The 12,916-nt window shown below is 37.4% G+C and overlaps 1 protein-coding gene across 5 annotated transcripts in view; it reads right to left on the bottom strand.

Moving 5' to 3' along the window:
• Window positions 1–12,916, bottom strand: part of robo1 (roundabout, axon guidance receptor, homolog 1 (Drosophila)) — a 291,012-nt gene that overhangs the window by 205,110 nt on the left and 72,986 nt on the right. For all 5 annotated transcript variants that reach the window (XM_041994260.1, XM_041994263.1, XM_041994259.1 and 2 more), the window contains one exon: window positions 3,974–4,098. In XM_041994260.1, coding sequence (XP_041850194.1) covers window positions 3,974–4,094 — 121 coding nt within the window. In that variant the 5' untranslated portion in view covers window positions 4,095–4,098. The remainder of the gene's footprint in view (window positions 1–3,973; window positions 4,099–12,916) is intronic.

Consider the following 12,916-nt stretch of genomic DNA (forward strand, 5'->3'; position numbering starts at 1 on the left):
TGTTGTCTTCGTAGTGTTGGAAAAAATTAAATCAAGTTAAAAAATGAAATGTTCTCAAAACATAGACATAAACAATGCAGATGAAGAAAGTAAAAATCAAAGTTATACATAGTCTGACAAGTGCTACATTCACAAAACCCCAATTTCAGCTGGCAAGCCTAAGATTGGTTTGCTTTGAAAACAGAGCTCAAAGTGTTAGTTCCTTTGACAAAGCTTTCCAATATGTTTTAATGGAATGAATGGTGTCACAGAATTTTATCATTACACATAAAATAAACATTCTGTCACAAGATTTTCATTACATAAAATGCCAAGCCTTCAATCCTCTCCGTTCTTCAATAACATCACTTTCTCCCCAGAGAAAGAAAAGCAAAAGTGGTGAAATGAGGATTTTTCACCTAAATACAATTACTGGGCTTTTTGCAAAGTGCTGTAAAAAGCAATTAGGAATCACTCATGAAAGTTGGCAAGCAGAGAAACAAACTGAGTTTTTAATGTCTCTGTATTTTATTTGGACCTTTCATTGGTAAAAAGCTTTCCCTGTCTTATGCCAAATGCTGTATTGCTGCCAGTCAGGTTCGGATTCTTTCGATGGGGACTGAACATGACTACAGTCATTCCTGAAAAATGGCACCAATTCCACGGACTCATGCACTTGATGCTAAAGTAGACTGCTTCATTTTTCTGGCTTTAGCTTCAAATTAAACCAGACAACAGAGGCGACCTTCAGATTTCATTGGAGCCAATATGGTTACTAGGATGCATCTGAGAAAATGGCCACTGATCAAGATTTATGGAGTGAAGCTGCACTGTGTGACAGGAGTGATACGTGTCTCCACAACGGTAAAATGACATGTCATATTAGTTTGTGTGGGTGTGTATGCATATGTGTGCGTGTTATAATAATGCTTTAATGACTGTGTGTACACAACATGTGGAGGCAAAGAGACAAAAAACTGCAGTCAAATGAAACTCGCAGCAAGAGAATGAAAGGAAAGCCAGAGTGTCAAATAGAGTGCTTATAGTGCAGAACACTAATAAGGAAAGCGTCAGCAGGACAGCGGCAGCAGATCCATTCTCCTTCGGGCTCCATCTTGGCAGTACCTGTTATAAACTTCCTCTGCCGTCTTGCACAATTGGTTCTGTAATTTAAAAAGGTCAGCGTGGCTCCTGTGTAATTCAATACTCTCATGGTGCTGTATTAACCACATATTTAATCACCCTCAGGGTGGTGTGCAAGCTGAATAACTAATGTAAAGGAAAGAAGTGGGACTCGCAGTACAACAGAGGGCTGAGGGTGACTCACAGCTTCACTTTAGTTAAAAAAAACAAAACAAAAACATGGATGACTAAATGTTTTAAACAACTCAGAAACTAAAAATTTAAAGCAGATTTTTTTTTTGTGTATGAAAGAAGAAATATCTCATGTTTTGGAGTTTGGTTGTCCTAACAATACAAGTAATATTAAGCTTCATTGATCAAATCATTGTTAGAATGAGGGAAAACAAATTATCTTTCATGATTTACAGAGCGATGAATATTGAATGCTTCCAACATGCAAAGACAAAATGTAAGATTCTATTCTATTAACACTGAACCCCAATTCAGAGGAAAAAAATGCAAGGTAGAAATTTTGGTTTGACAGCATCCAGTACAAAGCAAAAACGATCCGTATCATATTCTGCAACAAAACTCATGTATAGCAGCTTTTGTGTGGTAAAATTGACAACAAGCCTATACTGAAGGCATTTAAACTTTGTTGATCATATAACAAAAAGATTGTATGAATCTTTACTAATCACTTCAAAAAACCCTCCACACATTCTGCCTCCCTGTGATTGGGTAGCAGGCTCTGAGTCCTGCTGCAGTGTAGGTATTCACTGAATACTCAAACTAATTACATCATTTAAAGACACAGATGGCTGCGATAGACTGGCGACCTATCCAGACTGTACCCTGCCTCCCTCCTCCTAATTGCTGGGTTAGACTCCAGCTTCCCCTCGACCCTGAATTGGAATAAATGGTATAAGAAATGGATGGATGGCAAGACACAGATGGATGTGTGATGCGTGTGATATGCCCGCTAAGATTAAGTGAAACATACCACACATGCATCAGTAGTGCTACAAAATACTACTACTTCTTGCACCAGCACAAATTATTAGTTCCAGTATGAGCATAAGCCTTTTCAGACAAGTTGGACTGTGGCGCACACAGGAAATTGGCATATTACCAGTAAATCTGTGAAAGGTTCACTGAGGTACCCCAGAAAACCCAAAAGATGAAAAAAAGTCTTCCAAAAGGAAGTGGGGAGGCATTGCTTTTTGAAACTGCTACCATTTATTTTTAACAAAAAGAAACTCATGAGGTATGCAAAGACATAACAAAAAAAAGATAAATCAATTTGAAGCCTTGACATTTGTCTTTCATATAGAGACAGTGATAGAAAGACTCATTATCCTGGTGGAATACAGCCTTAGTGTGTATGGATATTTATTAAAGTCTTTCTTTACTATGGGGATATGTGCAAAAAGTGAAATCCATGACTTCCATCTGAAATCCCTTTAGGTGAATTGTTGATTAGAAGCTGAATTCAGTTCTGATGCAGCTCGACCTGCTGCCTGTCAGAGATCATGGCCTAAAGATGTGATTGAAAGTATTTTTGCCAGCAATACACACAATCAAGGCACACGGAGCCACATACCCCCTTGATTGACGAGTAAATTGCTTCCCAGATAGCATGACCAAAAGAAAACGTAGAGAAAGAGGGTGGCATAGTTAAAGAAAATGAATGAAAGGTGAAAGGTAATAAAAGGAAGCAGAGGAGCCAGAACAAGAGAGCAGCTCCACTAAGCAGGACTGCAACAACCTGCCGTCCAGTCTGATGAAAGCTGGGTGGAACAAGAGATAGCAACATGGTGCAACTATGGTGACTGTCAAATGTTGCAACTATAACCACATATCTACTATTGCTTCACTTATTTCAGTTACAGAGACCTTTCAAAGCCTGCAATGTAAAAGCAAATAAACATAAAAATCGTTAAAATGCCTCTACAGAGACATAAAAGATTAAATTAATTAGGACAGAGACGAAATATCAAATTAAACAGAAACAAAACAGTTTCAAAGATGTAGAAACCTTGCACAGATTTCTATTTTTAAAGGACTTTTAATAAAAAAAAAAGCCCTAATGTTGAGCCATGGAGTAAGTCTGGAAAAATGTCAATTCTTAAAGTTTTCTTATTGCAAGGATCTGAAATCCCTCGATGAACGTCTCCATTTTTCTGACAGAAACCAAAAGCTTCAATAATATATTTGAGACTCAGTCGCGCTCTTCACTCTTCACATATCATATTCAGAAGATGTGCAGTCAGAAAGCTCCCCAACATATGTAGCACTAAACCAGCTCTCACTAACAATATCTAACATGAAGTCGTTTATTTCCAAAGGTAATTTGGACACTTCAGACAAAGTGGTCATTAGGTAAGAAATATTGTATATATTTGAATAAGTAAAAGTACAGCAAAGGTATGATTTTAACTCTGTAGCATCAGTCCATGTCATTCTAAAATTAAGGGTAGGAGGACAGAGCTCATTGAGGCTGTTAACAAGTGTGAAATGTTCAAACAAAGCCAGCATGATTTTGAACTAAGAAACAGATACATAAAAATCTAGTAATCCAGTATTCCATTCCATTTTTTTCATCATGATAGTCAGGAAGATGCATCTTCCAAGGGATCAAAACAGATGTGCAATTAGGTTTTATAATACTAAGCTTCAGTTGTTGTACTAAATCATTTTATTTGCTTGGCAAAAATAAAAATAAATTTAATTTTGGCCAAAAGGAAAAAGAATGGTGTCAAGCATACAATAGTCAGACATAGATTGGCAGACACTGACAAATGTGGATGGAGCATACCATGAAGTCTTCACTGATGGGCGGACATGTCAATGCAGAGAAATGTAATCTTACCTGGGACTAAAGGAACATCTTGGCCCCGAGCCAGTCCGAGCAGAATCATGACGAAGAGGGGCGTGGCCCCTGACCAAGTGCCACGCATCACGTTCTTCACTGTCCTGGCATCACTTGACATCAATCTGTGAAAGATGGAAATAGAACAATCACTGGTTGAGTAGCTAGGATTGCTCTGTTTGTACTGAGTTTCAATATGTAAAAAAGATGGATCACAAAGTAACACCAGAGTAAACAGCATGACTACAATGTATAAACTTGTCTTATTTATAAAGGATCACTACATTCAAAGAAGCTTTCCCAACCAAATGATTCACAAACTCAGTTAAAGTTGTTTCTGAACAGTTGATTTACTCATTTAGCTCATTCTAATTGTTCTGGTCTGAGCTGGCTCTTTTGCTTTCCTGGATGCAACCATGTTTTCTTTTTCTGTAAGCAAATTAACATGTGTTGATCCTGCTCTATGATTAGTGCCTGTTCCTGCCCCTGCTGTCCCTTCGTCCTGTCTACTAGTGGGACTGATTGGACTGGTTCCACAGCTCTAATACCACAGCATTTGTCTGCATCCACTGCCATTTAGCAGCAGCTGGGTTGTTAGCTAAGGTTGCTGTGATATCATACGTGTGGCTTGACACTGTCTTTAATGTATTTGCTTGTATGTTGTTTAGGTTGAACCTAATCATATATTTAAAAACAAACAAACAAACAAAACAAACAAAAAAAAAAATCTACTGCATGAGAACGTGCTCATCTGCGTGTGCTTGCTAAAAGCTAGTTTCTTTTGTGGTTTTATGTATTCACTCAGTGCATTTACTTTGGTTAGATTTTGAAACTGGTGACTGGGTCAGCGTTTAGTTTAACCTAATGCATCACACACAGTCCACTAATACACATGCAAACACATTTGTTTTGTTACATTTATGTTTAGGGCTGATAGTACAGCTGTGATTTTAATTTTTATTGGATTAGAATAGTTTAGTTATCTCAAAATATCTAATATTTTTAGCCCTTAGCTTATCCTTTTTGTTCAACAGTCAAAGTTGCTAGATTAGTTTGGGCCTCCTTTGGTTCTATCTATTGTTTATTTATTAGTGCCCATTTATCAATTGTTTTTGGTCATTTTTGTTTAATATTATATTTGTAATTTAGTTGAATTAAAAAATTTTTTCCAAAGTAAAATGAAAGTCCTTTATTTGCATTTGGTTTTCTTTTACCCTGGTGAGCTGGGGTCATAACATTAACATAGACACACAACAGAAGCCTCTGTCAAATTGATTTCAGGCAGCAGAGACATGTCAGAGTTTAGTGGTGTGTGTGAGACAATGCCACCATGCTGACATCACCTGCACATAATGACAGGGACCGTCTGCACCACAGAAATAAATCGGAGGATTCTCCGGATCAGCCATCTGTGGAACAACCTGTTCACTCTTGTTTGATTACATCCAGCAGTCCAGGCAGCACCGGCTCCTAGTCTTTCACCATATCTCACTTTCTCTCCAGACCCCCCCCCCAACACCCTCCATGTGCCGCTGTGATTTTCCCTCTGCAGCCCTTTTACCAGGCATGGCACACTCGTTGAATTGGATATGCTTCAATGAAAATATGATAGACTTGCTTTATCATAAATTCCAAGGCAGCACAGGAGTGTGAGTCTTTAAAAACCATGCATCTTTAGAGATAAAAAGCATTTTATATTGCCTGTCCATGGAAAAAAAGGTGAATATATGCAATAAAGTAGAAAAGAAAAGCTAATTTAGAAATGCTACTATTGCTCAGGAAGGTTTTGCACATTTCTCTACATTCTCCTTTCTGTAATATTAATGGTTTCCCAAACTTTTAGATGATTTTCATTCATGCAACCTCAAACAGGCCAACTATTTGCCACTCATTACTCAAGACTCCATCTTTTTGTGCCATCCTCTTTTCTGGTCTCTCCCAACTCCTTTCTTTAATAGGAATGCAGGAGAAAGGAGGCAAAAGCATAACAATTTGCTTTTTCCCTAGTCTTATCTACAGAGACTCAATGAACACTTTGCAGCCTTTTTATGTGTACTTCCTGGTTTCAGAATTAGAGGAGCTACTGAATAGGCTATATCAGATCTCAACTGTGGGGAGCTCAGTGCTGCATGTGTGTTATCATCCCCTCATTCCTCTAGTGTCACAGAAGAGCTAAAGAATTATGTGTTATATTTGCACAATTGCCCCATTTGCATGCAATGATGACAAGCATATCCCCAGCTAAATGTCTGATAAAGAAGTCCCTGTTGTAACGCTAAAATGTTCTAGTGCATTAACCCAACCCAGAATCCTGGAGAACTGGTGGACTAGGTTACCTTATTTTTCTTGATAATTGTGTAAGATAAACACTGCATCGTTCTTTTACAGGCAGTCTGATAAATACCCAATTACCAGTCAGGAACTGGGTGAGACAAGCAGGCGCCAGAAGTCTTTGGCTTAGGAATGTGGGCTACATTGCAGTGAGACGGCCTTTTTTAACCCTGACGCAAATGCGGAGCTGAACTTGTAGTTTAGTGCATCACAGTGTGCCATTTGATTAATGAATGGGCAGATTAGAGATAAAGGAAGATTTATCTGAGCAATCCCTCCTGGACAACATAAAAACATGTGAAGATGCATCACAGTGCAATCAATGACTGTTTTTTTTCTGTCTTCCTTATTCAAACCGCTTACATCAAAGGAAACAGGTATGTTTTACAGGATTGTTGCAGTGGCTTCCTCTGCATTCACTACCAGTTCAGTTCGAAAGCAATGAAAGGCCCTTATTGTCTCTCTTTATCTGACTCAATGATTGTCGAATGGATTCAAGCCAATTAATCAGGCAGTGACAAGAAGCATTGCTGCTGGCTCAGTGACCAACTCCCACAAAAGACAGGAACCATCAGCACAACAGTCACTGCCCACAAATTGATTTTCGAACACATTGTAAACCAAGGCAATGTCATTCAAAAGCTGTGGTTTCTCATAGTTGACACAACCTCGTGAGTGAAGCACTCTAAATTTATCATTGATCTGACAACTGAGGCTTTTATATAATTGTCTACAGATTTTTTTTCTAATTTTGCCCATGATTTCAACTTCCTGACAAATTAAATGGAATAAATGTTTCAATATGTCCAAACAATATCATGGTTTATAGGTAACTTGACAGAAAGCTAATTGAAGACATTTGAGTGTAATATCATCTCGGCTTTATTTCTTTCCTTTTTGTCCTTTTGCTTGTGTGCTTCTGAAGCACAATGCACAACTTTGCTGTGAGAAACTAGTAGTAAAGTAGCATAAACAAGAAACACACATAGTGAAACTCAGTTACATATAAAACTATAGTGAGAACAAACTCAAGCTTATTTAAATTTGATATGTATTTTGTGTTCATGAGTTTTTAAAAATGTGATTATTTAACTCCTATAAACATTTTTCTTAAAAAAAAAAAAATCTGAAAATGTGTCTTACATGTTTTATATTCACAGTTGTGCTGAAACAGTGGTGAAATATGATGAGTCCAAACAGCCTAACAGTAGCCTAATTTAGTTTGAGATTGGCAGTGTTCAAAGTTATTTAAATCTATCCAAATGTATGCATTGATGAGGCATTTTGATTTTGGGCTGCAGCAGAGATAAATCCTGATTTTTACAAGCAGGTTTGTTTTGGTAAAATGGTAAATGGTTTGTATTTATATAATGCTTTTCCCCAAAGCGCTTTACAATATACATCACATACACACACACATTCACACACTGATGGTGGAAGCTGCCATGCAAGGCACTCAACGACGACCCATCAGGAGCAATTTGGGGTTCGGTGTCTTGCTCAGGGACACCTTGACATGAGCTCAACAGGCCGAGGATCAAGCCGGCAACCCTCAGGCTACAAGACAACCACTCTAACCACTGAGCCATTTCCCCATAATAGATTTGGTGTCATGACAGCAACTATCAAGCACTGGTGAGTAAACATCTAGGTAAATCTGTGTGATTAGTTAATGAACTCTGTCATATTTAAACTCATGTTTAGCTAAATCATAATTAGTTTACATGAAAAAGCACCAGAACTGCTTTTTAGTCAGTGAAAAGTTCAATTCTTTTAGCAGTGATCTGTGATTCAAAGTCACTGAACAAACTGTGCTGGGTTCTGCTCTGGAAGAAGTACGTTGCAAAGGCCACCAAGAAAAATTAATAACTTCTCACCCTGTACATAACAGAGTGAATGATTATATTTTCTTCTCAAATATGAACAATAATTTCACTGCAGCAATATAATTTCACATAGATTTCTTGGTAGGCTGTAAAAGAAACCGGCATAATAGCCAATAAAAAGAAGGGTAAAAACAATCCTTTATAACCCCACCCAAGCTTCAACCCACCTCCAAAACTCTAATAGACTACAAGGAACTGAATAAACACAAAGATATTTATATGTTATGAATCATGTTGATTTGGAATGAAAACACTGAAATGGTATTCTCAAACCATAAACATAAATAAAATTAGAAATATATTTATTTACAAGCTAAATGAGAGATAAAATGCAGAAAAATAAAACAAAATTTAATTGATATCTTGATAGAATTTAGTCAGAAATTAGACAAAAAGTAGGCTATAATACAAACAAAATGCATGGACCAATAAGTAAAATGAGCTGAAATCAACAGATAAGATTTTAGCAATCAAAATATCTTCAGTCATTTCCCTATATTTTAAATCTATAACTATAACTAATTTGCTCCATTTCTTTAACTAACAGTATTTCAGAAAGTTGGAGGCATGATGTGTATGTATACAAGAGAGACCAAATTAACTAGATACCTGACAGCTGTGTCAGTCAGGAAAAATAATTACACATAGTATCTGTTACACTAGAATAAGAGTAATGGTCTCAGACTAGCAGTCCCTGTAAAAATGTTATGGCTCAACCTCTGCAAACCCACAAGAGTGAAATTCAGCTTCAGTATCCATGAGTCTTAGACCACAAAGTTCAGCTTTATTATCTCTCTTTATATATCCCTGTAAGAGCCTTGTAAAGCACACAGACAATAGCTCACACACTAAACAAAACCACAGGAATAGCACACTGAATCTGATGAATCAAGGGCTCCAGTTTACAGTGAGCTAGTTTGACATAAATGTTTACGTTTAATACTTACATAACTAATCTACCAAACCAAGTCAAATTACAAACTAGCACAACAGCTCCCATGAGCTTCACAGACACACATATTAAAATGTGCACTGACATCAACAGAATTAAGGGTAGTTGCCGTGGTGTACAAACACACCTTCAAATCTCATTAAGTGTGATTTGCTGTGTTGTGCTTTGTCAGCGTCATGTTCTGATAGATAGCCTTTGTGCCTCTCGTGCAGTCTCTTCTCTATGACACCATGGCCACTTCTTCCTCATAAAAATGCCACCAAGATTAAACATCTAACATTCACATTATGTACCTTCACTTCATTACAATAAAAGGATTAACCTGCCTGGTATATCTACGGTGATATGTGGGGAGGTTGGATGACATGAGGTTGACCTGCCCTTCCCTGTTTGAGTAAATCACATCTCCTGTGCCCTGCTATCAATCCCCCACACCCCTACGGGGACTACATTTTAGACTGGCAACACTGAGGTACACAAAAAAAAAAAAAAAAAGACGCTATTAGACACCCTACAGTTGACTTACATAATAGCAATATGCTTCATACTCCACAGGGAAATAAAATGCGTCACCGTCCTACTTTCTGTGCATTTCTAAGAACTGGTAAATGGACTCGCTTTAATGATGGAGAGTGTGTTTTACCCTAAACTGCTACTTTATGTTCTGTAATCGATTTGATGAAAAAACAGAATTATTTTAAAATGAGTAAAGGATTTATTATCCAATACTTGCAAGAGATAAAGATGAAAGTTAAAAAACAATAAAAATATATATTTTAATGCACCGAGTACTTCATTGTGACTAGGGAGATGGGTCTGGTCTCCTCAAAGTGATCAGTCTTCCCATGAATCTGATCTGTGATAAATTAAAAGCTGATTATTTTGTGTAGGGAGAAGCCAAGCTCATGGCCCACAGCTTCTTTGCTGTGGCGGTGATGGATTAGTTCATAGGCTGCACGATGGAGCTGTCCCCACTGACTGCACAGCCCCGGACGCTACAGGCCTAAGTGCCTCCTATCGAGATGCCATTTCTGACAACTCTTAATTTATTTGAATAAATGCTCCATCATCTCTTTAAAGGACAATTTCATTTTCTCAGGAAACAGATGGATGGTTCTTTCATTTTTTCAGGCTGTATTACAAACACGAACCTATTTAGCAATAATTCTACACATATTTTTAGAAGCTGAGCAAAGTGCTCTCCTTTAAATAAGTCACTTGTTTTCAGCTGTCAATTAAAGCTTTCAATCATAAGATTTTATTAAATACAAACTAATGCTAACTCTGTTCACACAGTTACATTTTATATTTTTTATATGTTAATTAATGTGTGTTATGACCCAGCTTGGCTAAGAAAGGAGGAAGTAACATAAAATAAAAACGTCCAGATGTAAGGTGGAGTAATAAGCTGAGTAATAGGTGAACTTCATACAAACAGAACTAACAGGAGGGATGGGCGGGCGGTGCTACTCAAATAAAAATAAAAGAAAATAGAAGGGACTATCTGGAAACACACAAACTACATAACTGAGTAATGATCAACACGCACAAAAAAACTGACTGAGTGCACTAATTACAAAACAAACCTACAAGAAGAAGCAGCATTAACTAAGAGTAGAAAGTGGGGTGGTTTCTAAAAAACAAAATGTTTACATGGTTAAGACAAATACAAACAGCCTTAGAGGCAAAAGACTAGACCTCAGCAAAAGCAAGAGGTCAACTACAACCTAACACGTTTCAAATCACAACAAGCAGAGTCTACCTATGGCCGACCTGTCTAACAAAACGGGCAGCTGCTGAATCAGAGAATGCTGCGCCCTTTATCCTTGGAATGAAGCAGCACCAATTGGTCCTGAGGACAGAAAACCAGGGAGCAGATGAGGAAAGTGTAGTTAAATGCAGCCTTTCCCAGGCGATGGTAGATGTTAATTTACATACAAAAACAGACCATCCAGTGAACCCCAAAGAGCTTCTTGTGCAAACCGCATTAGATTTGAACACCAAAGCACTTTGCTCAGTAGCTGCTGATGTAAAGTGCTTTATAAGTTACTTTGGCTTGTCAAAGCAAAAACAGAAATCCTAAGTCTGCATGAACATGGTCTTGCTACATTGTTTACTTGCCATGAACGAGCTGGCTAAAAGGGAAGGATTTTTGGTCCTTGCCAATCAATGAACCAGGTTTTCCCTTTCTCGTGTTTTTTTTTTTTTTCTTTCCAATATAATCTTGGTTAGTGGTCATTTCGGGGAATGTTCCTTTTAGTGAGCATTTCTTATAACTGCCTGCCTTTCTTCAGGTGGTCTGTTTGAGTAAAATGCAATGTGACAGTGAATCAAACCAAAGGAAACGTCTACTACAATCAAACAGAGGTCTCCGGACTATACTGGTGTGAATGTGCCCTAAGAAACCATGTTAGATGGGTTTAAGTCATGTTCGTCTGGCAGATGCCAGTTTGTACATATAAATGAATTAATAATTAAATATGAAAAAAGAATAATTAAATTATAACTAAAACCAGTCATTAGGTTTCCATTTTGAGAATACAATTTTATTATTCTAGCATAATGTATCCTCTAAAAATACAATAGATAGTTCGGACATTCTTCTGGGTCCTGGGCTGGACCCTATTTGGTTTCTTTATACATTCTTCCTTTCAAGCAATATCATAAGGAAATATGACATTCATTTCCATTTTTATACTTTTGACACTCAACTCTATTTATCTCTGAAACCTGAGAAAGTGGTTACTAAGGATTCAGTCTTGTGTCTGATTTTTAGGATAGAAAGGCCTGTTATTTTCTACTTTGACATTCAGATAAATTGTTTTGGGTCCAAAGAGGTTCTCTATCCAATCACATTGAAACTTCTTTAACACTACTTTGGCTTTAAGTGCTACGGTGACTACTTGAGCCAGTCTTTCAATTCCACACATGAAACAGGTTTTTCAAGCAGCTTTATTTTTTCTGCAAAATATTACTGAAATCAGAGGCCTTCTCTCCAAACGGAATAATAAACTGGTCCACGATGCAGCTTTAACTCAATATTCAAACAACTTTCTGAAACTCCTTCAATTTATCCAAACAGGTGCAGCATGGGCACTCGCTGCCAAGAAAGATTGCATTTCTCCCGTTTTAACTTTGCTACACTGTCTGCCTATTAAACTTAGAAAGTAATTAATTTATTAATTCATTAATTTACGTTTTTGTAAATGTACAAATCCCAAAATAGTGTAATGTCACATTCTTTGTATTGCTCCATATCGACCCACAAGAACTGATTGGTCCCACAATGCTAGCTTGGTTGTGGTTCTCAGAATTTCTACAACTCAAAAGGAGGCAGTTTTTTGCTGTCACGCTCCTCTCCAGTGGAACCGGCTCCCAGCCTGCACACAAAACGCCCGCCCTGTTTTTAAGCCAGATCTTAAAATCTATTTAAAAGGTCAATATTTAATTTACTCATTTTTTGTGCCCCTCCTTTAATGTCCCTTTTGTTGATTTTAATCCTTAATTTACATGTTATTTTTTTTTCTCTTGTATTCCTTGCATTTCTTTAGGTAAAGTAATGTGTATTGCACATATGTTCAAAAGGGATGTACAAGTAAAGTTGAATTTAGTTTAGTAGAGAATTGGGGTCAGAGTGCACTAAGCAACTTACGTTCATGTCCATGAGCTTCTACAAAGCCAAGATTTTTTACATTATAGGCGTATTCTCATGTGTCTAAGCCATTATCCCTGGGTCGGCATCATTTGGAAGGCTTACAGCACAATTTGTCTGCA

The sequence above is a fragment of the Melanotaenia boesemani genome, chromosome 9, assembly GCF_017639745.1.
Source record: "Melanotaenia boesemani isolate fMelBoe1 chromosome 9, fMelBoe1.pri, whole genome shotgun sequence".
In the NCBI taxonomy this organism is placed as follows: domain Eukaryota; kingdom Metazoa; phylum Chordata; class Actinopteri; order Atheriniformes; family Melanotaeniidae; genus Melanotaenia; species Melanotaenia boesemani.